The sequence below is a fragment of the Cyanistes caeruleus genome, chromosome 2, assembly GCF_971803275.1.
Source record: "Cyanistes caeruleus chromosome 2, bCyaCae1.hap1.1, whole genome shotgun sequence".
Classification (NCBI taxonomy): domain Eukaryota; kingdom Metazoa; phylum Chordata; class Aves; order Passeriformes; family Paridae; genus Cyanistes; species Cyanistes caeruleus.
Window position 1 is genome coordinate 48219570 of NC_141702.1, and position 26447 is coordinate 48246016.

Below are 26447 nucleotides of genomic sequence, written 5' to 3' on the forward strand. Positions count from 1 at the left end.
CATTTGAACTTAGAAATAATAACCATTTGTTCAGTAGTTGCATCTTTTCTTCAAAATAAATTCCTTCAAATATGTTTTAAATGCCCCTAAGGATAAATGTTTACTGGTTTGGAAGCTGCTTGTTGAATCTCAGTAACCATGATATTAAAAATTAAAAAAAATAAAGCAAAAAAGGTTGGGAAGGGTGGGGGGAAATAGTGACTAGTCTTTACCATCTTGATTTCCCAACAATCCTGGAGCGCAGGGACTATAAAGCAGAATGTTGTAACCTGGGTTGTGCAGGACTCATTGCACCAGAACTCTTGTGTCTTTTCCAGCCATGACAGAAATAACCTCGGGCACTATTTCCCAGTGCAGGCAGTGGGTCAGGGCCCCTATCTCCATGGCTTGATTTCACTTAGGAGGCATTAACACTCACATCTTGCCACTTTTCAAGGAAGCAGTGTCTCTGATCTCACTTAATTGATATAATGAATGCATGTATTTTTTCATTTGTAGCTAATATATGATAGTTTTGCCCAGTATCTGGTAACAGAGAAGGGATATGATGAAGACTTGCTGACTCTAGCTCCAGACGGCTTAGACTTCTGGTGAGTACATTGAAAATAATGTCACTGCTTTATGCTGTAACTTTTACAAAGCTCAGAAAACAGCTTCATTTCGTAGGCAATTGATGTTATGATTGTCAAGCCCAATGGATAAATCCAAAATTACGGCTTTAAGTAGTTGTCCTAAAAAGTATTTATCATGAGATAGTTGTAAAGGTATTTTGAAGACAGAACTGAGCATCCAAGCTTGCTTTGTGTTTCCAGCTGTCTTTACACAAGCCTTTTAGTCTCACTCTATCTTCTACATCCTATTCAACAGAAACCATTAGATTTTAGTAATTTTTATCTCAACAGATGTTGTTTTGTTTGGGTAAGGCAGATTAATCACAACAGCCTTCTGAGAAACCAAGGAAAGGTGACATGCCAGAAGGTAGCCCTTGGGTGGCACATCAGGCACAAAGCCTTGATGAAAAGGACTGAAACCCAAGTTCCTGCTCTGAACTCCGTGGTTTCTGAACAGGAACTTAATTTGAATCTTGATCTTTTAACTTTATAAGGTTATTATCTAGGCCATGGGGATGAAGACTTGAAGGCTAAGTAATCATTAGATATAGACACATACAGATTTTTTTTAAATTAATGTATGCATTCTTGTGTAATGTTTTTTACAATTCAATATTTGACTGGTCAGTTTCCAACAAGATTGATTTCAACTTCCATGAGACAAGCAATGTATCTATCATAATTTGAGTCCTATGATGCAAGAAATACATTGTTCAGCTCTAGATGTCTTGGATTTGGTCCCTTACTGAAGCAGGAAGTTCATTAACATAGACCTGCAAGTCCACAGTGCTGGTAACAAGTTTGTCATTGCTAATTGCCCAGGAGTCATTCATGAAAGGTTGGCATCTGCTTGCTGCCTTCATGGCATATATTCTTTCCTTTGGGTGCCTCACAGAGGATGAAGATGTCATTACTTCCTCAGTCTCATTTATTCATTTGTATTTTAACCACTGAACTCTGAATTAATTTTTCAAAGAACCTAAGCAAATGGCAATTCAATTATCTGGAAGACAAAGATTTATTAGGGAGGATTAGAAACTCTTGCCAAATATCTCCAACATTGTCAACTCTTCCCCTTGTTTGTGCTGGCTAGCAGTGCTTCTGCTTCATGTGTTCTTAGCTTATTGAGTTGCCTCATTTGGACCGATGTTCTCCCCCTCTTTTCTGTAATAGCTGGTGCAATCACTCAAGTAATAACTAGAGGAGTTTCCACAAAAAAAAAAAAAAAAGTCTTTAATAGAATTGACTTAAACATTTCTAAGTTTTATATGTTTGGACCTTAAACCTCCAACCAATATATATAACAGTTCCTAAATTTACTGGACATGGAACTGGGTTTATTTAGTGGGATTTTGCTATGTAAGGAAAATCCAATCCTCATTGTAATAATATGCATTTAGAGAGGATTGTTCAAACATGGAAGTATTTGAAGGGTTGTGACTTGTATAGTTTTCTCTAGCATCATAGCTACAGAAGCACCATAGCTTCTGTAACTGCATATCACTGATAGATAAGACAGCCTTCTGAAAGCGTTAATTTTTTTGTTTCTTCCTTAAAATTAATTTATTCTTAGTTGCAAAGGCTTGGTGTTGGACATTGAAGAAGGAAACTTCTTGAAACTTGCAGAAGATGGAACAGTTTTAAGGTAATATTCACCATAAATCTATATTGTTAAATATAAGTTGTATTGTTAAATATACTAACATTTTATCCCCCTTCTTAATTGTCATCTCTCAATTTTATAAATATTTAAAACACTTATTTCATCATGTATTCATTTGTTAGATGTAAAAGTTAAAATACTCTTTGGTAATGTGGTGCTCATTTTCTCTTAATGTTACATATGGAATCTTTTGGTAATGTTTTGATGTTGTGTGGTTGTAAATAATACCTCATTTTTAATAAAATCTGAGCCTCTGAGGACACATCAAGCTTGAAAGTGAATTCATTTTTTTACTCTTTGTCCAGGTCTGCTAAAATCCAGGATAAGGTTTTTCTTTGGATTGAGGGTAAACTGGCTTGCAAGGCAGTTAATTAGTATTAATGACTAATACTAACGACTGGAATTGACTATTGTCTTTGTGCCATAGGCATTCAAAATTCTGCAAGTGTACAATATCTAATTTAAATAGCCTGAGATAAATTAACCACAGAAACTGATACATTCACTTTTGGACATCTGGGGGCTTTCTGCTTAAAAGTTGTTTTGCAGTCATCACTTTCAGTAAATCCTTAGTTCTTTATTCCCTCCATTTTTTTTTTGCTTTTTTTTTTAGGTATAGGAGACTGCTGTTTTAAATAAAAATCTGAAAAGTAAATGTACTTAAAGTATATCAATTGTAGTCCCATTTCTCCTTAATTTTGTTCCAGAATAAAAATCTGTGTAATTTAGAATGCAAGACAGACTATACTTTTTTTTTTTCTGAGAGCATGTGGAAGAAGGAGCTTGAGGATGCTAAAGGTCACATCTCATTAAAAGAAGAAAGAAATACTTTTGAGTCATTATTGTGTGTCCCAAAATTAATTTAATAGCATGAATTTTGGAGTATTAAATGCAGAATTGAAGATTACAGGATATACCCCATTAAAGGGAAGAATGGTACAGGGTTACCTCTCCTGGCATTGCTTGCATTTGCTTCAAAATGGGACCCAATCTGATGGTCTGAGCAGTTAATTTGTAGTACCTAAAAAGGCTTGTGTGTGGTTATGTATTAAAAAGCTGCTTGCAGGGCCCAAACTAGCACTTTTCCATAGTTTCCCTGCATTCTGTGAATGTTACCAGGCGTCAGAGCGATGTATAGGCTTTCTGCACTGTGCTTTATTGTGCAGTGTATATTGATAGCTCAAGTATAGCGAGTGTCCTCACACAATTGAAAACATTCGAGCAATACAGAGTGATTGTGTTAGCAGGTGAGGCACAGTAGCTGTGCCCCCAGCCAACCAAGCCTTTGTGTTGTAAGGCCTTTATCGAGAACTGGAATACGATAAAAGCTTAGTAGGTCCTGGGAAACTTCTAAGCTATAAAGAGAGTCAGTTTTGATCAGCTTGCATGCACTGTAATTCAATTTCAGTGTGTAACTTTGCACAAGTAGTAGTTTAGATGTTTTCAACTCCTTTCTGTTTTGTTTTGTTTTATAAAAAATTTGATGCATCAAACAGGGCAAGCCATGGTACAAAGAGCATGACATCTGAAGAGATCCTGGAGATCTATGGAAGGAAGGAGTGGAAGCATTTTAATACAGTCAGTGGAATGGTTTCACGCACAGGTAGCTATTCTTTAGGATGTCCTCTTCTTTAAAATTGCTCTGGTCCCTTCAGTACCTCATACTGTTAGTTCTTAACACAGATTTATGAAAATACTTTAGCTAGGAATTATTAGAACAGGTAAATGTATCGGGGAAGATTTGGTTTTTATGTGTTTTTAACTTCTAGTATTAGAATTCACCTTAAATTTATTTTGTGGTGTTTATTTTATGGTAAGACAAATGAGCTGACATGATAGGCATGTTTTGGTTGTAGTGGTGGTCACACTGTCTCTTGATGAAGTAGACTGATACAACCAGTATCACAATTTAACCTGAGCTAGTAACTGAGGACCATACAGCTTCTCATTCACTCCCACCCTGCCCAGGCCCAGTGGGCAGGAGAATCAGACAGAATGGTAAATCTCATGGGTTGAGAACAATTTATAATTGAAATGAAATGTTATAATAATAAATATACTAAAAATACTACTAATAATTATTGTAATGATAAGGAAACAGAGCCTCAGAACCCAAGATGAACAGATGATGCACAATACAATTGCTCAATACCTGCTGACTGATATCCTATCTCATTTGGGACAAATCTTAAATTTTTCTTAATTGTTGACTTATTGCCACCAGTCCTGTAGTAACAGGAGGTCTAGACACAGGTGCAAAGAGCAAAGTAGGTCTAGAAACAAAACTTCTCCCCCTGCATTTTAAGTTCCTGTGTTTAAGACAGGAGTCACTTTGAAGGAGCTGTGGCTAGGTTTGCATTCTTGCTCTGTGTTTCCTCTCCGTTTTACTTTGATCTTGGCAGTTGAGAGTAACACACAGGAAGTGCTCACTTAAGGTGCATTTTGTTACAAAATGGAGATACTTTCCTTGAGATTTTGCTGACTGCAATTGCAAAGTTTATTCTAAACTGCAGGTAATCTTTTGCAAAATGGAGGCAGAGAGAGGTTTCCTTTGGTCATATAGGAAATGTGTTTTTCTTTTTTCACTGAAACATGCACTTGGTCTCTGTTGTGAATAAAGATCATGAAAAAAAAAATAAAAAAAAATCAGTGGTTAATTAATTTCACTCCTTGAAGAGAGCTGTTGAGCATGACCATAGTCTGGGGGGACATTTGCACCCTCCTGATACAGTTCTGTTTTGGGGACTGATGTAATAATGTTAGCATGCTTCCCCTTGTGCCGAGGCACTGTCTGCAGCATGCGTGTGCAAAGCACATGACTGTGCCAGACCTGTCCAAATGTCTCTGAACTTCTTAAACACTTTTCTTGTGTTTTCACTGCTAGGGAAGTAGATATTTTGGAAGAGTTGAAAGATACTGGCCTGAATTAAAACTCACGGTTCTCCCTCTTTTCTTTTACCTGGGCTTTTGGAATCTTAAAATGTCTTGTCAAAATCTCGCTGCCTTCGTATAGGTAAACAACTTTTAGTTGCCAGTTATGTCAACCAGAAGTTAGACTCTGTTAACAATGATTGGAAAACAGATAATGCTTATTGCCAGTAAAATCCAAATAGGAGCTTATATTATTATTTAAATGTAATTTTTATTTGTGATTAAAGCATACAGTAAAGAGATGTTTAAACTATATTTTTAAAATTATTTTTTCCAGCTAAATATTATTTGTATGATAATTATTTTGACCTGCCAGGAGCTCTCTTGTGTGCAAGGGTTGTGGACAGCTTAGATCAGGTAAGAACTGGATTATGTGAAAATTATGTGTTGCATTATCTTTTTCTTCTACCACCACATCTCTTGCGTGCATTATTAAATGCATAAAAATTTGGTATTGAACAGCATCAAGGTCTTTTTCTCATTTGGACTATTCCATGTTTGACTTACTGCATTAAAGTTGTCTATGAAGATAATTGTAAGCTACATGGCATGTTCAAAATAAAAGTACTTCCACCAGAGGGCACAAATAACTAGGATACTAATGGAAATGTGCTCTTTCCTCAAGTTTACCCTGTAGTGTGCACAATGTAGTTCTTAAAGTCTCCTTTAATTATGCTTGATTGTACTTGAAATAAATACAGTATTTCTTTGAATTACACAATTTGCTAATTTGCAAGTTGCTAAAGAGTGAATGAAGCTGCATTTAATCCTTTTTTAAGCTTGTTTTTGTCCTAAATATATTGATCAGTGTACAAAGATACAAATACACCCCTGGCATAGTATCTTTTAAATGTTTTTCCTCTGCTAAACAGTAAATTAAATTCTTAAGGTGGAAAATACAATTATTTCAACATTTTTCAGTGCTTATAAAATAGATAGAATGTCCTAAATTCTACCTTTGAAATTTGGTGGTAATTGTTTTGTTGTGTAAAAGAAGGTTTGAATGTTTAACTTGCATGCAGGTGGAGGTAGGAAAGGGTTTTTCTCATAGAGTAACTTGTGTTGGTGTCAAAAGAGTACTGAGGTAGTCTTCTGGCCAGAGGTACCAAAGCACTGAAGGCCTGAAGCTTGCCAATACTTAACCTTGTCTGCAGAGTGAAAGTCCGAGTCTGTGAGATGAGTATCTGGGGTCTCTTTGGATGTTAGGTGGCTTGCTGCTTTAGCCTTCGCTCCAAAATAGCATGCTGACTAGATTGCTGCCTAAATCCATGTGCTGCATGAAGAGTTAGCTGTAACTAGCTTATCAGGGAAGCATGGAGGACAAGTGCTCGGTAAGACTCTTAATTTTCTGCCTGATTAATCTCCTTCCCCTAAGCTGTTCACAGCTTAGAAGAAACCTGTTGCGGTTGTGACACCTGTATTATATTTATATTTAATTTAGACTCAGCAGAAATCACCTGCTTGTTAAGAGAGAAAGCACTTCATAGCACATGTGTAATAAGCTTTCACATCCAGTTACTAGATCACAGGCTGGAGCACTGACCCAGGATTGGTGCCATCTTCAGCCAGAGGGAATTAAACCCGTGCTGTTCCTCCGGAGAGCCACGAGAAGTGGGTCATGCACCCTCTTTATCTCCTAGCAGTCCTCAAGTATTTTACTGGCTGTCAGCCCTGTTTCAACAGAAGGGCTACAGTAATTCCCTGCAAGGTTAGCAGCAGCCAATTGAGAAAGATGTGAGGCAGGAGGTGGTCAGTGTCTCCAGCCCAGAACTCATGCCTGCAAAATGCAGCATCCTAAGGATTAGAAACCATCACATTTTCTTCTTCCACATTTCTAAAAGAAAGTAGATCATCCTGTGTCCTGTTCTGTGAGCCTGCTTACAACATGCTATTTTCTTATCATTTCCAGACAACATTCTAGGTTCAAGAAAGCTTTCTACTGGAAGCAGATTTGAGAATTACTAAGTTTGGATTCAAAATGGGTTTAGACATGAGCTGGATGCTGGACTACCCTGCACTGTTAAAAATATATCTGTTTTTGCTGTGTCTAGAGCCAGAACTCTTAAGTGTTTTCAGACAAAGCATGGAAGTTTAGCTCTGATGAGCTAAACCAAACATTGCTTTGTCTTGATGGTTCAGCTAATAAAATCATATTTTGTAATCACACCAAAATCATGGTGGACTGGATGGCCATGATTTTATCTCTTCTTTTTGGAATTGGTCAGTTTTCCTTTACATCTTGTATGTATGTAATGTATGCAATGGCTGAAGATATGCAAGAAATTAGTTTAAGTTATTTTAGTCTCCTCCGAGTTCAAATGTTTCAAAGGAAGTGTACCCAGTTTTAAACTACTATGCATCTATCCTCAAAACAGTACGTTGAGGAACTTTTGGTTCAGTTCAGTACTTTTTTTTTTTTAGAGAAACAAGCAAAAAAACCCAGAACCCTCAGGACTAAGTCAGCCACATGGAGTGTGAGGGGAGAAGACAGTTGAATCTGTCTGTCTTGAGAAGAGTGCTAGCTTAGGCTACTTGCTTTGCCTCTAGACAGATGGTCCCCACTATCCCCTGTACATAGCTTTGAAAAATTACCCTTGGTTTAACATCCTTGGCTAGCTGAAGCTGACATACGAAACCTTTTCTCTTTATTAGCTCTTTTATGTATTTCTGTGGCAGTTTGCTATAGGAATGGGTTAAAAAAAATATTCTGAAAGCCACAGCACCATATCTTTCCTGCTCTTAACCTGATAAGCAAACTGTGCTTGTCAGTTATACACAAAAGACCTTGTTTGTGTGACTTGCCGATTGTGAAAGTAAAGGCAGACTGTTCTCTGGAAGCCTCCATGGCAGGTTTGGCCTGAAATAGCAGTTTACTTCAGTATATATAAGCTACATGTTTTTGGCTTTTGTTTGGCAATGTTTGGGCTTGGGGGTTTTTTCCAGTTTCTGAATATTTGCCTCGCTACAAAATGCTTCATGCTTACAAAATGGCTCAGTATTCAGGTATTAGTGCAGGTATCAATGCACAGAGGGCAGCAGTGCCCTGAAACTGCTAACACTTGCCTTGAAATTTATCCTAATGCGGAAGGCCTGCAGCAGCATTACAGAAATACTTTCCATGACACATAAAGACTATACCACCTGCTTTACTGCTGACAAATTACTCTGTAACTGGGCACCTCTTATGGGCTCTGTAGCTAATCCTCTACTCTGTAATACTGGCTAGCTGTGTAATTGCATCTGTTTCATTCATCACTACTAAAATTTGTGGTGTTTGAGAATGTTGTGGGGCTCAGCAGGTTGAGGTTTTCCTTTCCCATGTGAGAGGCTGAAGGGGAAGCTGAGGTCAACTGGAGCTCGGCTATGCCTGGGAAGCTTTCTAGGAATGGCGAGAGACTGTTCACAATCGTGGATCACCTTCTTCTGTCTTTCTGCCAGAGCTGGGGTTTGGCACTCTTCAGAGCACAGTGCCATGAACTGCTACTCAGACAGGCTTCTGGATGAGTGTTTTATACCATGTTTGGGGTAGAGTTCTTGGCAGAAGGGCACTACCTCTAAATTATAGTGAAGGGATTTGTCAGTTCTTAAGGTAGAAGGTGATACAAATGCCATGCTGTGGATAATATCAACATGCTAATTAAGTTCAGTATCTGCAGCCCTGGGCACTTCTTTTTCCCAAATGCCAGTGGGATGGGATGCTCATGCTGTAAGTTCCTGCTCTATCTGATGCCCCTTTCTGCTGTAATGTTTTAGAGCTCCTCACAAATATTAAGCATTTCTCCTTTTCCCTTCCTCCTCTCATGGTAACCCTCTAAGAGGGACATAACTTGCCTGCAGTTACACAGTGTTAATCTGGGTACTACTGAATCCTGATGTCCTGAATCCTACTGTCTAAAGACTGTCTTACTTCATATAATTTTGTTAATTCATGGCATTTCTGTCACTGTTTCAAAGCTTGTAATAGCTGATACTTGATATAATGACTGGGTTCCTTTTCATGCTTACAGCATAATGGTCAGAAAAAATACGACTTCTGGAAGGACATGGTGGCTGCTATCCAACATAACTATAAAATATCAGCTTTTAAAGGTAAGTGGGTTCACTGAAGACTCACTGTAACAGCTGAAAATATTACATGTGCTTGCCGGAGCAAATATGTTTGCAAGAACACTGTAGGCTACTCAGCAAAGATTTTACTTTTCAAGTTTTTAAATAATTTTATAGTAAACACATGTTTTCCCTGGAATAAAACATCTTTATCATAACTATTTCTGTTTCATTTCACTGCTTTGATATCTTTAATAACATTTCTGATGTGCTATTTCACTCAATATTTCAATTTTTATTGCTATTGTAACTCATTTTAGAAGGAAAAATGGTTTCTTACTGTGATTGATATGTTAATGTGGATACCCTTGAACTGTGTTTTGAATCTATTCCTTATGATCTTGTAATGATACAGAAAACCAGAAATGAATTGGGGAAAGAAATTCAAGTACTAACTCATATTTGATGATTTTCTTTAGCAATCTAGTTTTGATTAGAATTCCTCATGTAGTATTGACACAATAGAGAGGTTTTGAACTTCCTAAAATTTGCAGAAGACCATTTTTCAATAACAGTGTTTCTGTTATAACATTATAATGCTATAATATAAATTAGAATTGGAAAACATCTTAGATGCTGTTCAGCAAGACATTATCAGGCATACAAAATAATAAGTTGATTATAAAGGCTAACAATTGTGTGTGCACACAGTTAATTGAAATAATTTTTAACAATATTTCTTCTAAAACATTTATATGCAGCTCAGTTCTGAATTCTTAACTACCTTAGTTGATGAAACATTCACTAGATGCAGGTGCAGTCTTTACCTTCTTAGAACTCATTTTTTGTTCACCTCAGCTGTCTCACTTTCTGTATTCCTTCCAAATGTAATTGACAAAATTGTTTCAGAGGAATTCCAAGCAAAAATGGAAATTGATACCAGGTATCAAATTTGGTAAAAATGGTAAAAACCAGCAAGATATTTCCAAACTGCTCTGTTTTGTTGCTGTTACTGTGTTTCCCTTGGAGCTTAGAGTGTGACTGGGAGTTATGAATTGCCCTAGGAATTCAAGCATACACAAAAATAAATTTATCCTTTCTTTTCTGCTGATACAAAATCAACCCTAATCAACTGTAATTTTTTTTTTAGAATTTTTGTTAATTCTCTTCTTCAAACTGTGAGAGCTCTTTTTTAAAAAAGGCATGGATCATGCAGCAAAAAGAAGAATTTTTAAAAGTGTTATTTGAAAATTAATGACATCCAAAAAAAGTTAGTCTAAACTTTGGAGTCATACAAGTAATTGCTTAGTTTCTAAGTTTTATTTATATGTGTCTGCTTGTGTGTACACTTGGACATTTATGCTTATATCTATCAATCAGGTACCTATTTCTATATGTAAATCTGGAATCTGAAAACAAAGTTTGTGATATTACTTAATCCTTTCCAGCTTCTGTCAGAGACACATGCATGCATAAGAGTGTTAAAAAATATAGGAAAGTGTAGTAACTGATAGGAATAAGTTTTATTGGTTAAAACTCTGTAATATCAGAAGTGAGACAATGCAGATAATATGTTCTACTTAAATACTGTAATACAAGAAAGTGATATACTCTGTCATGCATCATTTTGAAAGGCTTCACAGTGGTTTTATTTTCCATTAAATAACATGGTCAAGTACCTAAAGCACTAAACGGAGTCAGAAGAACCAGAGATAACTTCTTCCTGTATCACTTACCAGTGATATTCCCATGAAGCATCTCTTTTTGCTTCAGGGCCCTCTGTGACACAAGAATGAGGGTACTAATCACTGTCAGCACTAATGCTGACAGTGATTTATTTTTCTCAATTCCACATCTCACGTAACTTCCTGGGGAAACTCTCAAACCTGGATCCCAACATCTACATACCCGGAAACCCCAATGTCTTTCACAACCCAGAATCTGGCCTGAAAACCACAGCCTTTTGACTTAACTCCATGTCTCGTAGAGGGTTTAACCCTTCAGAGAAAAATAGTGTTCATTAACAGTTAGTCAAGGTAAAATTTCAAAAGTAAACTTATTAAGTGGTCAGTTGAGGGGACGCAAAGTTCCCAACTCAAAACGTCGTCTTAGTGGTGCCATTGTCAGTGGCGGAGCAGAACGACTGACCACTTTATTTTTTGAAATTCACTGAGTGTTTGCAGTTCACTTTGATTTGTTGTCAGTATGCCCTTGTGTCTCTATGTCCCTTCCCTTTTTCACAGAATTTTTTTGATCATAATCAGGTGTCTGATAGATTTTGCTTTTCATTGTCTTAGCTATGGTAATTGCCTTAGATAATTGCCCTATGATATTTTTTTTGGATGGCTCTTTCAGATAGGCATGATTGTCCTGACTCAGCTTGATGAAGGATATTAACCCACTCTTCTCCTTGTAAAAAGTGAAGAGCTGAGGCTTGCAAAAGGAAAGTAAGGGGGCTCCCAAATAGTCATGTTATTTTGGGCATTCCGTTGTGAAAAATAATTCAAAAAAAAGAAAAAAGGAAAATCCATGAAACAATACTATCAGAAAAGCATGGTGTCAGATAGCAGTGGACACAGACATTTGCAATGTGGTCATTTCTTACCTAGTAATACCTGTAAGAGAGCTCTCTGCAGTTCATATCCCTGCTGAGCATTATGTTACTTGGGAATCCATTTTATTCTCAGTACTTTAGTCTTATTACTGGAATATTTTGTGACTGTAAGCTGATTAACATTACCTTGACTGCATTGGATTTAGTGGATGTTTTATAGATAGCAGTAAAAGCAATTTTAAAGAAAACATCATGGGGCAATTTATTTTACACTATTATGTGGACATATTATGGAAACAAAGTGTGCTCTTCAGAGCTAATAAAAGCTTGAAGTATTGTATAATTATTTCCTTCTGAAAAATTTCAGATTTGATGATTTTTTTGACAGAAAAATCAATGGCTTTTGTTTGGAAATGTTGCCAAGTATAACTTCTTAAAACAGAAATTTGTAAAATTTCTTGTCTTAAAGGCTACTTTCCCTCTCTTGAAGACTTACTTTCCCTGTAATTTTCCTGACACTTCTGAAAACTGTGCCATCTGTGGCAATATAGTTAAAATTATGTACTTGTAATATTTTCAATCAGTTTATAAGATTATATTTCATTTTGGAAGTAAAAAAATCATGGCTGATATGGCAGCAGACGTCATAAATTGCCCATAACAAGGCTTGTTGGGATACACATTTTTTATCACAAGTTTATGGTCTTGGCAGAAGATAATGAATCTAGATGTCTTGATATGTATGTTTTATCTTTAGTACGGAACTTCAGGTATAAGACACAAAAAGCAAAGATGGCCAAAAGGAAAAGTCTTCCAAAAATTGTGCCAAATATTAGTAGTTCCTAATGCTGATGTAACAGTTATATCTTTATTTGTCTTAATTGTGAAAAGATGTACCAAAGAAGCAAGTGAAAACTAAATTTGCTACATTTCTTTGCTGTGATTTCCAACTAAATACAGAAGGGATTGTTTGGGTGCTTCATGTTTTTGATCACGTAAGGCTTCAGAAATTTCAGTACTTGTTTAGAAGTGATTTTGTACTATTACAGGCTCTTAAGTTTTCATTTGAGTCTCACATTGGATTTTCTTTCCATTCATATGCAAAATCCAGAAGAAACAGTGGCTTTGGAAGGGTTTTATCTTTAGATAGATTGCTAATCTTCTTGTGGAGAAAATATTAAAAAACAAACTTAAAAATCTTACAGACCTTCTTAAGGTCCCCTCTAAACTGAAAATCCAAAGCTAAAATCAAAGCTGTGCTTTTGCCACAATTTGCTGTGTCATCTATAGCTTTTCAGATTTTCGAGTTGCTTTTTCAGTGAGTTAATACCTGAGCAATTATGAAAAGACTTTAAAAAGCCAGGCATGAGGTTCCAAGCTGTAGACTTACCTGAAGTCCCACATGTTCAAGGAACAAAGACATAAAGGACAAAACCAGATTTAAAGTGGATGGATGGATGGATGGATGGATGGATGGATGGATGGATGGATGGATGACAAGGGTTAATGAACTATGCTTTTAAAAATGCTGCCTGGGCCCAGTTTCTTCTAAGTTAATTGGAATCACTGGGCAATGTGGTTCTGAGCTGCTGAGCACCAAGCATCTCCAACAATTTCAAGCATGTGCTTTGGCATACATTTCATATGTAAAGTAATTAATCAGAAGCCTACTACTTAGTCATATTTCCCAGCTCCCATATCCAGTTCCTCTATTTGTTTCTGAAACAAAAGTTCCAAGTTGGTAGAGTGGATAGGCAGCAGGTCATGCTATGTTTAAATACTAGGAAGAGCTGTTTAGCTAATGTTCATTTACTGAATTACTGCCTTAACCACAAGTTTCCTTAGCAGCGCTTAGAAAGGAAAAAAAAAAAATCTTCAAGTTAAAGAATTTAACCTACTTCATGGTAGGTCTTTACAGTTTCCAAAACATAATATGGTTTTGCTTGTGATGGGTCAACCATCAAGCAAAATGTATCCTAGCTTTTTTATTAATCCCAGTATATTATCAAGTATTTAGGATATTGCTGATTTTGAATGTATGTAACATAACAAGCCTCAAGTTCTGCTTTCATGAAGAAATGGTAATATCAAAAAAATTTTAAACATAGGCCTACATACTTTCAGTGCAAGTGATTAAAAGCTTCTGTTTAAAAAAAAAAAGAAGCCAACTATAGTAGTTTTAAGGGTTCATAAGGTTTTATGAACTGATATATATATCATACATGCATATGATACTTTTAAAGCACACGAATGGCAGCTGTCATTGGAAGAAATGTGTGATCAAACTTTTAAGGTTTCATAATTCATAGGCTGACTTTTCATAGTAGCATAATAAATTGATGAAATGACTACTTTTTGTGAGATGTATTTGTATGGTAAATATGATTATGTCTACTGTTTAATTACTGCCATCATCTGATAAATTTACTCAATAAGTAAAATATATTCCTTACACTATTGTGCTTTAAAGGGATGAATGGTTTGGGAAAAATCAGGGCAAGGATTATCTCCAGTTTCGAGGTGTTTAAGCTGTTCTGTTTTTGTATGTGTCTGCATGCTTGTGAGGATATGTTTTTAAGGTTTGGATTTGGTCAATGTTTTTTTATAGTACTCTGAAAGTTACAGAATGTTAGGAGATTCAAAAATATTGAACTAGTTTGTTGCATCAATGTGCATTAAAGAAAGCCAAGTGGATTTTGAGGCTTCAAATCTGGTTGTTTTTTCATATTGTGAAACTTTAGATCTTCAGTAGCATGTAGTAATTTGTAAATGTACCTTTCTCCAAGGTAATTATTAATTAGTAAGAACAGTAGAACTAAATGAAAACTGTGATTATGATATGCACTCTATTAGGGTTGTCATTCTTGTCTCCTGTTGGATAGCTTAAAGATGAAGCTGGATTTAGAATGTTCCTGAAGTGTACTGTTCAGCTGTTGAGGTGACTGTGGTGTATTTGAGACCATTTACTTGGAATAAAATGCCTTCAGTTAATTCCAATATAGTGAAATATAATTTAGCATCCTTTATTGTGTTATGAGGTGTGATAGTTAGAAATTCTGATTTTCCTTTTAAAAGAAAAAAAAGAAAAAAGGACAGAGACTGCTGTATTATATTAATTCATAAAATTTTAATGTTGCATTCAGTCAGACAATTAATTATCATTCAAAACATTTTTTTATGACAATTCTCTAAAACAATACAATATTATTCTACTAGGGTTGAACCACTCTCTTCCAATTAGTCGTTCCCTCCTCCATTCCTGTTGCAAAAGTTGCATGACCTGCTAAGGACAAATCAGATCAGTACGTGGTTAAAATGGTCTGAAGGAGAGTGTGTCAGGACAGGGTAAGTGGGATATTAGATGTGAGAAAACAGGAAACCTGAGAAAGAAGAGTGAACATATTCAGAGGAGTAGAGACCATTAGATTCTGAATTGGGCAGTTGGAGCCATACTTGATCATTCTCCATGAGATCAATGACAGCACTGCCAGAGGCCTGGTCAAGGTATCCTTTCTTGTACTCATCATAGGTGTACATAATTGGGGTGCCATTTTTGTAGAGTGCAACCCAAACGTTTGTTCCTTTTGCATGTACATGGTAGGAGAAATAGTACAGTCCAGGGATCCTGCAGGTGAAGATTCCTGTTCTGGGGTCATAGTGTTGCTGCCTATTGTACAAGATTTTATCAAATTTGATGGGGACTGTTGCTGCAGGGTAGGCTTTTGAGAGGATGACACTGAAAGCAGACACTGGCATTCCTGTCAGAGCTTGGTTTACACCTCCTTTGATGAAAGATATCCCTGATAGCTCCCGAGACTCTCCTGCTTTAACATAGCCTTCGGGCATTACAGCTTGGCCAGGGGGACCAGGAGGACCTGGGGGGCCGGGCAAGCCAGGCTCACCATTGCTGCCTTTAGGCCCAGGGGGTCCAGGTGGTCCCATGGGTCCACTTAAGCCTTTCGTGGAAATGCCTGCTGGGCCTGGCAGTCCTGGTGCTCCTGGCTCACCCTTCGCACCAGGAGCCCCTGGCAGACCAGGGGGGCCAATGGGACCTCTGATCCCAGGTATTCCTGAAGGCCCTCTGGGGCCGGGCTCACCGTTGGTCCCTGGCACTCCCTTGGCTCCTTGCGGACCCATTGGACCAGGCAGCCCAGGTAGCCCAGCAGGACCTGTATCGCCTTTTGGACCTGGGAGCCCTGGGTGTCCCTTAGGACCAGCAAGACCCTGCTCACCTGGGTATCCCGGTTTTCCCTCTAATCCTGGTAGGCCTCGTTCCCCCTTGGCCCCTGGGAATCCTGGGTGGCCTGCAGGGCCCATGTCACCTTTGGGCCCAGGTAGGCCATTCTCACCGGGCAAACCTTTGAGTCCATGAGGGCCCATGCTCCCTGGTGGCCCGACCGGCCCTGGTTCTCCTGGCACACCAGCTGGACCTTGGTCTCCTTTAGGTCCTGGAAGGCCAGGAGGACCTTCAGGCCCTCTGTGTCCCTTCATCCCTGGCAATCCTGGCTTTCCAAAACCTGGCAGTCCTGGGGATCCAGGCAACCCTGCAGGTCCAGGATGTCCCTTGGCTCCAGGGATACCTGCTGCTCCTGGTGGTCCCATTGGCCCAGGCTTGCCGATGCCGACTTCTCCAGGTTCACCCGGGAGACCCTGGGGACCTGGGAGACCAACTGCTCCAGGTGCACCTGGAAAACCTCGGTCACCTTTCAGACCTGGCTGACCTGGCAGGCCGTTTTCACCAGGCTTCCCTATCCCAGCAGGACCAGGGGGGCCCCGGGGTCCCTGTGGGCCTGGAAGACCCCTGCCACCTGGGCGGCCTGGAATTCCAAATCCGTTTTCTCCCTTTTGTCCATTTATACCTGGGATACCTGGCTCTCCCTTCTCACCAGGGAGGCCTCTTGGCCCCTGAGCTCCTGGAGGGCCCTGTGGTCCTGGCTTGCCAGGGACAGTCAGTCCTGCGGGGCCGGGGGTGCCAGGGGGCCCTTGTGGCCCTCTTGCTCCTGGGAGTCCAACAGGTCCAGGTTCTCCTTTTTCACCATTTAGTCCTCTTGCTCCTGGCTTTCCTGGTAGACCTGGCACTCCTGGCTTTCCGACTGCAGAGAACCCAGGTGGTCCTGGGGGACCGGGAGGACCCTGGGGACCTGGACTTCCAAACCCTGGCTTTCCTGCAGGACCTGGTTGTCCTCTTGGTCCAACGGGGCCTGGGGGACCAGGGGGTCCTTGTTCCCCCCTTACCTGCACACCTGTAAGAGAGAGGAAACCAAATCAGCCAGGTTGATCAACAACATATTTGCAGACAATGTAGCATGGTGGTAAAATGCATGAAGGGTTAATTTAACCTCAACCTTGTAGAAGTCAAGTTTCAGCTGCTGTGTTGGTCACTAAAGGCCTGACATTCAGAGTAAAAGTGTTCCATGGCCCATACAAGTAACAAGTGCAAATTTGTTGGAAATGTGTCATATAAGACCTCTAGAAATTTTTTTTTTTTTTGCTTCAATACATTCAGTGTCATCAGAGAGGTTAAAAAATGCTGTGCAAGTAGATGCAGACTATTAAGTATGAAGAAAAAAAATCCCAGACAGGTCACAGATTTAGCAGGTCATCAGATTTGATGAATGAAATCACAGAAAGTTGTCTGTGCAGGTGCAGCAGCTTTTCAGAAGCAACTTGATGTTACATTTAAGTAGTGAAAATTTTGTTCTTCTCTGCCCCCTACTTTCAAAAATGGCCCATGGCACTGGTTCTTTTGTAAGTATATGAATGTTATATTTTCAGATATTGTCTGAAAGAGTTTTTTCTGTCATAAAATATTTACTCAGTAGCAAGGTCACAACTGATAATTCATTTTACTGCTGTCAGAATTCTGGCACTATTATAGGTTTTTTTAATACTACTTCATTTTCTTAGTTACCAAAACAGCAGGTGGAGCCACTTAACCAAATGTCACAAATAGAGAAGTAAACAAAAAAGTTCACTGCTTAGTTTTATGTGTGCCTTGGAGGAGCCAGCAAATTTATGTTGAAATTAGCATGCTGATTTGTTGGACATTACATACAAGTTTAACACAGATACTGTGGTACTACTTCAACAGTTTGCAACAACTGGCAGCATTATAGAACAAACTGACATATCTGTGATGGATGTGAACTTAAGAAGTCATTTTGAAAATAAAACCTGAAAGATACAAAAAGAGCATGGATTCTGTTTTTTATAATGGCAACACATTCTATTGAATGCTTATTTAGAAAATATTAATTGATCAGCAATTTCATCAGGTACAATTTTTCCTTTCAGTCTCTCACAAAAAGACCAGTGTATGTATTGCATATATATATATATATATATATATATATATATATATATATACACACATATGAAAGTTAATACAATGACTATTCATCTGTCTCTTAGATAATAAACTGCATATTCCAATATGTGGCTAGTCTTGTTGAACCAAAAGTGAGATGAAAGAGGAAACTATTCTTCTACATATTGGTTTGGGTTTTTTTAAAATAATAGAGGTATGCTTATGAAAAACATCTGATTTTGCTTTGTTATTGGATCTGCAAGGTTGCCTTCTTCGTGTATTGACAGGGAAATTGTTCTTATCTAGAAAGTGCAGAGAGTGCATTTTCTTTTCTACTGATGCATAAAATCAGCACAAATGTATACCAATATATTTTGCACATCTTCCTATCTCATCCTTCTTAAGGCCATGAAAAGGAAGATAGCTGTTAAAATGCTACACATAGAAAACAAGCGTGGTCTGTGATTTATTTGTGATATATTGACAATTTTTTTTGGTGGCAAATTGCATCAGACTTTAGGTCAGAGTACATCTCCTTATTACTTTTACCATATTTTAGATGCAGATATCAGTCCTGGGTTCACAGAATGGAGCATCCTGCCAATTTTGCCTAAGATGTTAAAGGCATTGTAAGCACTTATGATGTTATGGAGATTTTCTGTGAGCTGTATTGTTCCAAAGTTGTGCTGTTTTTAGATTAAAATTGTAATTTTAATTGTGCTCCCTAAAAGCAATGGTTATTCCACTGAGGAAAAGACTGCTAAATCCATTAATAAAGTAGAATTTATATCAAGAACACTGAAGTATGGATTGGCTACTCTTTTACATGTCTCAGCACATACCTTGATGCAAAATTGGTTTACATTCTCTAGTGCAATCAAACCCCATATATGTATTGAATTAAATATGTAGATTTTAACATAACCTGCAGTAATGGCTTATTTAAACACTGCTGAATAGTGAGGCCTCATTCAATTATTGTTTTCACCTTGGGCTTTTCAAATATTTCAAGCCAAAGAGATACTGGTTTAAAAAATATTTTCTGGAGAGCTGTCAAGACTAAGATTTTTTAAACAATTTTACCAAACTAAACGAAGCTTTATTAGTCTTTGGTTGCGAGCAGAAATTATGTGATCTGTTTTATGTTGTCCTGAGTCACCAGTTTGGGTTTAAACTGGAATTTCAGTTCCAGGCTGGTTTTTGACAAAGCTATACAAAGCAAAAAGATAAATTATTGGTAGCTATATCTGTAGAAATCGATGTTTGGTGATCAAATTGGGAAAGTAAGCTATGATGAAAAGCTTGCCATTGCTATTTGAGCTACTTGGAAATGGAACAATTCGCTAGACAAAAGCTGAATTGATTTGGTTCTCTAGGCTCCTCTTTTACTCTTCTGAGATCATCTCAGATTAGAAGTGAGGATCTCCAGCAATCTTCCCTCCTTAAATTCTTCTAAAAACTCTTTATAGGATGCTTGTTTTCCAGACCCATGAATAACAATCCTCCATTTCAATGCTTGCTCACCAAATCAAAATTAGTCAAGCACTTTTGACTGACTGGACTTGCATGTCTGTAAAACTGTAGGCTGTTCCTGCTATATATAGTCTTCTGTTACATTTCCTAAATTGAGAGCATTTTCTATTTCTCAGATTTTAATATAATCATTCTCATTCTAAATATGAATTTAGACACATTAGATTCTGTGTTTGTATATAAAAGTGAAAACTTAGGACAGTTCATTTCCCCTTTTCACACCATTTTCTGTCTACCCTGATTCTTGCTTAATTTGTTGCTGGTTTCCCACTTCCCAAATGTTTTCTATAGAGGGGGAAAGAAGAACCATTATGAGGAGAAGTGAAGGATGGTAGAGGATAGCCAAGCAGATATTATACTTCACTTAAAAATAGTAAAAATATGTAAACTATTGTGGGTAAAGTAATGGAAAAACACAATGAAAAGTTAATGAGGGAGGAGGAAGGAAATGCAGCATTTAACTCAGTGAGAATTCTAGTTAGCAAGTCCTCAGAGTAGCTGTTTATATGCATGTACCTAAATCTGATCTGGGAGTGATAGGATTCCAGGAAGTCCTAGACAAGTCCTAGACAAGGGATGAAACTGTGACAGTATTTTGGTACAGCCCAGGAAAATATTTGGAGGGTAAGGTTCCCAGCCATGCTGCTCTCACTTGTTTCTTACTGCAGAGATTCTTGGAGCATGTGGGTTGTAGCTGGTTGGTATGGGGCCAGTACTGACACCAGCTGGTATGAGACCAGAGTCTCTTTGGGCTCCATGTGTGCTGCTCACCATCTGACAGTCCATAGGAACTGTCTGCAGAGCTATTCTGAATGAAAAACCTCTGAATGAAGGTAATGTGGGTGCAATGCCCTGAGCAGCAATTCTGCTCTCCACATGTGCCCATGTCATTTTTCTGGTGAAGAGAAGCTTATTTGCTAATGCTGTTTTCTGAACCCCTGATTCAGTTTCCTTGTTTCCTCCCAAATGTGATTACTTCAACTAAAAGTGAATGAGATACAGCAAAAAAAGAAAGCTATTTTGAATAGTCTGAAGATGTCTGAAAGAAAATAATGCTATTCTCAGGGGTTAAGGTAGTATGTTTACAAGGAAGATTCACTTCTCTTAATTTTAGTGACAACAACTTTGAATAGTCATTATGGATTAGAGCTTTGAGTTCCAAGATTTTTAAGGAAGATGTTGGCCTAAGCATGGAAAATAAAACAGAACTCAAATAGTTTCAAACATTAGGGATAGCCACCTGCTTGACTTAAAGGGACAGAGAGGATAATCAGAAATAAGATTGAACAGTGTAGCATTGCAGTTATGTATTGCCTATCCAAGCTGCCATAAGACTAATTTCTGCAATGAAGAGGGGGTTTTAAAATATACTAATGCTAGAATTGTTATATTACTATGTCCTTATCCTGATGATTAAAGCATAAGCTTAAATCACTCCTGAAAAGCTATATTGAACTTTATGGCACATTTTTACAACTATATATCATTTTATTTTGTCTTTCTATGCTTTAAATGGGTTCTTCATTTGCCCATATGTATCATATATATATATTTGAATTCACTCCTAAGGTCTGTTTTGAGTACAGATAACATGACAACATATGTAAAAGTTCTTGAATGTAGATTAAGTTGTAGGTAACAGGTCTGTTGCTAGAAACCCCAGTGCTGAATCAAGAAATTTGAATATTATGTTGTACATCCTTATGTACACAATCATGATGTGTTACTCCCAATATTGAAGCAGAGATCTGGGGTTGTTACTTTGTTTCTGCTCTATATTCTTTCTTCAGTGATAAAATTATTTCAATAAATCTAAATTGTTAGTGAACTTTTAATGCCAGTAGTATAAGCAAAGAGCTTTTGTTCATGTATTGAACCTCTAGGAATAATTGTGTTAGTTTATTATTAAAAGATAGTAAACTTACCTTGACTCTTTACGTTGTATGGTAGAAAATGTGGCCCCTTGATGCTGGATTGTTTCTGGTATCGCTCAGAAAAATATCCATCACCACCATGGACAATGTTCAGACAAAACAGCAGCAGTAAAGATACTTGTAAATGCATGTTTCCAAATCTGTTCTGTGTTAGAGAAGGTAGAGAAAGTTTGTTGTAATGAAAAGCTGTTTAGCTCTGGTTTTGGAGCATGAATAGATGAGTTTTCTTAAACTGTTGATATTAAAAGTAATGTTATTTTGTGCTTACTTCCATCTGCTTTCACTAGTTTTGAAAAATGCTCTAAGAAAAAGGGTATCAGCACTGTTATCACTTTGAAGGATGGAGCTGTTGTATAGATTAGAGACAATAGTCTCACTCTTAGGAAATAATAATTTTGATTGGCACCCTGTTCAAGGCAACAGTGTTCAGAAACAGTGATTATTTTAACTAGACCTCCAAAGTAAGTTCAGGAGTTCCATATACCAAAACTCCTGAAAAGAAGAAAAGTTTTCAGTGAAAATACATAAACACTTCCATGATCTTACTGCCTCTGTCTAAGGCTATAGAAAAAGACGAAGTCCTGGTTCCTTCAGCATCAGTGGCAAAAATCTCACCAAGGGTGAAACCTGATTTTTACCTGTAACCTTACAAACAGCCCCAATGGCAGTGACGATTCTGTCACTGGCCCTTAAAGTATCAACCCTTTTCCCTCCACAAAACAGGCATCCTGAAGAAGTTACCTTCAAACCAAAGAGAATAAAATGAAATCATGACATACCAAAATGTTGTGGAGCTCCAATGCAGAGTGGTAGAGGAGTGAATCCTCCTCTGCTGAGGAGTTCTTCTGCCACTGGTGAGTGAGCAGAAGCTGATGATTTCAAGTGCACCCTTGAGTATTTATCTGGTTTTCCTCTTAGTTGGGTGACTGCTGGACATAAGCTCCTCCCCCAAAATCAGTAAGCAGTAATTACCTGTGTGTGTCTAAGTGTGTTTTTTAGGGGTGGGGGAGAGCTATTTTGGGCATTCATCCTAGATTCTCTTAAGGGGCTTTTTTTGTTAGTTTTTTTTCTCATTATTTTCTTGGATTTCTTATTTTTTATGAGATTGTATTGCTCATAGCTTGTTTTTTTCTAAAATTTTATAGCCCCTCTGTTTTTAGAATTGATACAGGTAGCATTAGGAAAAAATATGAACTAGTAAGTAAGGTTAGTAATTCCAAGTGTTCATTTAAATTTCTCTGTAAATGTTTTAAGGAAAGACCTATACATTTTGAACTTTGGTGAGCTGTTTCTTTCAGGAGTAACCTCACTAAAGTTTGTAGGGACCATTTATGTAATTAACTAGAGACTATTTATGAGAGTAATTGTTCACTGGGATACAAGTGAAGAACTTCAAACCAATTAAGATGTTAATAAGGGAGTTGTCAGAGAACCTGATTGCTTTAAGCAGTTATTTTAGGAGATTATCTTCATGTTGTATCTCTAGACTTCTGTTTTGATGTTGGAGGTATACTACTACACGTATAATGCAAGTAATGTTTCTGTATTATGAAATTTTGAAATGTTAGTTCACCTTACAGAAGGAGAACTTTACTGTGTCTGGTTGTAACAAATGTACTGAAATCCACACTGCTTAATTTTGCAAGTATGAATACAGGGTGATGTTTGCGGATTTCAGTTTAGTAAATTTAAAGTAATGCTTATTTTAGTGTTGGTGGATCAAACCTGGTCATGGTATTAGCTCTTAAGAGATTTTGTTAAACCAGTCTTGCTTAATGGACTGTAATGACAGATTGCAACTTCTTTTTTTTTTTTTTTTTTTAACAAATCTTATAATGATTCAGCATCATTATATTGAAGTTCCGTACTAAATAGGCAGTAACTCTCAGTCCCTGAATCATTTGTGACTCTGAATAATCTTTTAAAACTGAAGGTCAAAATAAGAGACAAGAAACAACTTTGCTGATTAAGGATGAAACTGTAGAATTAAATATATAGTGCACTTTGCTTTAAGAAAAGATACCTACACATAAAATTATCTGTGTATTAAAACTCTTCTGCCAATTGCGGACTTCTTTGATATTCATATATAGTATTCAATTTTGTAGGAGTTATAAGAATAGTAACAAATGATGTGTACTACTGTCAGTTCTCATGCATGGTAGGTACAGAAGGAACACCTGTTACTGTTCCAACCAAAAGACTGAGCTGGTGGCCCTGAACCCTGTGGCTGTCCTGTGAAATGACAGGTTAACGTGGGCTGAATTTTACCTGCTCCATGTCTTTGTTTAATTCCACACTCTTCAGCTTTTTTTTGGCTTTTATGTATTATGGCAAATATCCTAGAACACAAGTTACCGTACTGAATGGGACCAGTGGACCATCAAGTCTGTACTGCTTCCAATTGTGCTAATACCTTTGCTTACTAGAGGTCTGGTTTAATGTTTTAACTTAAACTGGTGCAATAATTTATTCAATGTATTGTTGAACAGTTCTTTTCTTCTATTCTTCTTCCTAACCATCCTATAGTACAGCACTATTCTTGTACTATTTTTGTAAATAACCCTTTTTGTTGCAGGGGTCTTCAGACTAAAGCCTGCTTTCTCCATTAAGCTTGCATGCCTGACCTGGTCAGTGATTTTCAGAGAGTTTGCATATCTGAAATGGCATTTCTACTCCCCACATATGTATTCAGTTTCTTTTAGTCTTTCAGGGAAAAAAACCTCTGTCCTCAGGTTTTTTTGTGTAACTTCTCAAGGTGCTTTATTTAAAAAATTAGTCCCTATAAACTCTTATGAGAGTCAAGTCATCCACTTTTGACAGAGGTAGCAAATATATGGGCAGAAAGTTTATTTCCTCCTTGAAAAAACACAGCTCCAGCCCCTTTTTTGGTTCGTATAAATCCAAAAATAGCTTTTGATTTTTTTAAAGCATTTAAATATACAGCCCTCAGTGGGAAGTGTGGTTGTTGCTAATTTGACAATATTTGGTTAAGAACAGCAGGAGACAGTTTCATGCACACAAAGTTTTGTGCTAATTTCTTGCCTAAATCATAAATACCCCCAAAGCAGGCACACTTATGTTACAAAAGCACCAATAATTTACACTGATATTTGCCCAGCAGCCTCGCTTCCTGCCTTGCCTCCCTCTGGGCAGTAAGGTGAATAATCTCTATGTGTCTCTGCATAAATAGGGATGATTGTGGGGTCTAAAGGTATATACAGGCAAACCCGTTGTCCTTGTGATTAACCTGAGCTCCACCCTATTTTGCTATCTCATGCCACTTCTTTGGCTTGAGGTTTTGTTTTTTGTGGGTGTGGGAAGTTGCGTTAGCATTGGAGCTCACTGCTTTTGTATGTTTTCCCTCTTGCTGTGGCTATTTCATACGACAAAGCACTAACATGCATTTAGTGCCAAGCGTGCATATGAAAGGTGTGCTGTGGTATGTATTTGCCCTTGCAAAAATATGTGCAACAGACACACTTGTGTATATGTATTTACAGTAACAGCATATTGTAAACTAGAAAGGTTATTTGCAAAGCTGTTTTCAAAATGCAAACCTTAAGGTGCCTTTGTTTTATAGTTGCAGGTTTAGAAAGTTGTTGCTTATGAATGAAGGTATCTTCACTCCCTCCCCTCCACAAATGTAATGGAATGTCAGGAATAAAATTCGATCCATCCTGCTACTTTAGAACATTCTGTTTAGTAGTGTACTGGCTGCATCTTCCCATTTAAATGTAGCCACATTATGGTGATGCAGTAGCTTAAGTCCTAAGCTTAACTGCAATAAAAAGACTCCAAATAGTCTCTATGGACCACATGAATGGCACTGAAGTCAAAGCCTCCAGTGCCATTTGCAGCAGTCTGCAGTGTTTCATCAGATTTGCTGACTGGGTGTTCAGATTGTTGTTGAATGTTGCTGGAAAGCATTCACTTACGCATGCTTTCCTAAAACCCCTCTTTGCTTCCGTCTCTTACTCCCACAGTCAGTGGAAACACGTAACATGGAAGTGACACCATGATTTGGGAAAAGAGAACTGACTTTCACCACAGCCCTGCAAGTTACTCACAAAGTGACTTGAATGAGTCCCACAATAAGCAACTGCTTACAAGGAAGAAGCATGGAATATCTTAATTAAACATAAATTGTAATAAAACAGTAAACCACTCCCTGTCATGCACCCTTCAAAAAAAAAAAAAAAATTCTGAGAAGCAAAACTCCAGAAAAGGTTGAAAAGGTTGTGCTAGGTCCTTACAGTAGCTGGGAACTGGCCAGTTATGTTCTTGATGCTGAGGATACTCTGTGAATATATTTATTTTTTTGACTTGGAGTATGTGATCTTAATTTTTACACCATCAAAGCATAAACTATGAGCTTAGTTTCAAATAACGGAGTTATCTGAAAGTAATCACTCACAGCTTTAACTTGAAATTTGTCTTATTTTTAATAATTGGCCTTTTCTCTTAATCCTGACTTGTTTTTTTAAAAATTGCTATTATGGATTATAATTACTAGTTATGGTACTCAAGGAACCTGGTCTGTGGAGGGCTGTTTACTCCCTTAATTTGGATAAGTAATCTCAGTTGTGAAGAAAGAGTCAAGAATATGCTGGTTGGAGATTTTTCCTTTAATTTAAAAAGTAGACTGGAAAATGGGGAGTAATTTGTAATTGACGATATAAAATAAAAATACTGTCAACAACAGGATTCAGTTCTTTTGCTACTTCTGGCTCAGGACCGGTTTTCTTACCTGCTTGAAGTAACCTTGAAGAATGTCCTAGTCTGTGACAAGTTTACTTCTATTAAAATGCTTGTACCTGAAACACATGGTAGTTTTGGAAAGGACTCTAACAGCTTCTAGCACCAT

The 26447-nt window shown here is 37.6% G+C and overlaps 1 protein-coding gene across 2 annotated transcripts in view; it reads left to right on the forward strand.

The window, feature by feature from the left end:
- Positions 1–26447, forward strand: part of NT5DC1 (5'-nucleotidase domain containing 1) — a 126126-nt gene that overhangs the window by 1668 nt on the left and 98011 nt on the right. The window contains exons 2-6 of one of the 2 annotated variants that reach the window (XM_086876858.1): positions 499–590; positions 2185–2256; positions 3771–3877; positions 5483–5562; positions 9213–9294. In XM_086876858.1, the coding sequence (XP_086732984.1) occupies positions 499–590; positions 2185–2256; positions 3771–3877; positions 5483–5562; positions 9213–9294 (433 nt within the window). Of the gene's footprint in view, positions 1–498; positions 591–2184; positions 2257–3770; positions 3878–5482; positions 5563–9212; positions 9295–15693; positions 16069–26447 lie in introns of those variants that run through there. The other variant, XM_086876859.1, reaches the window with a different exon arrangement.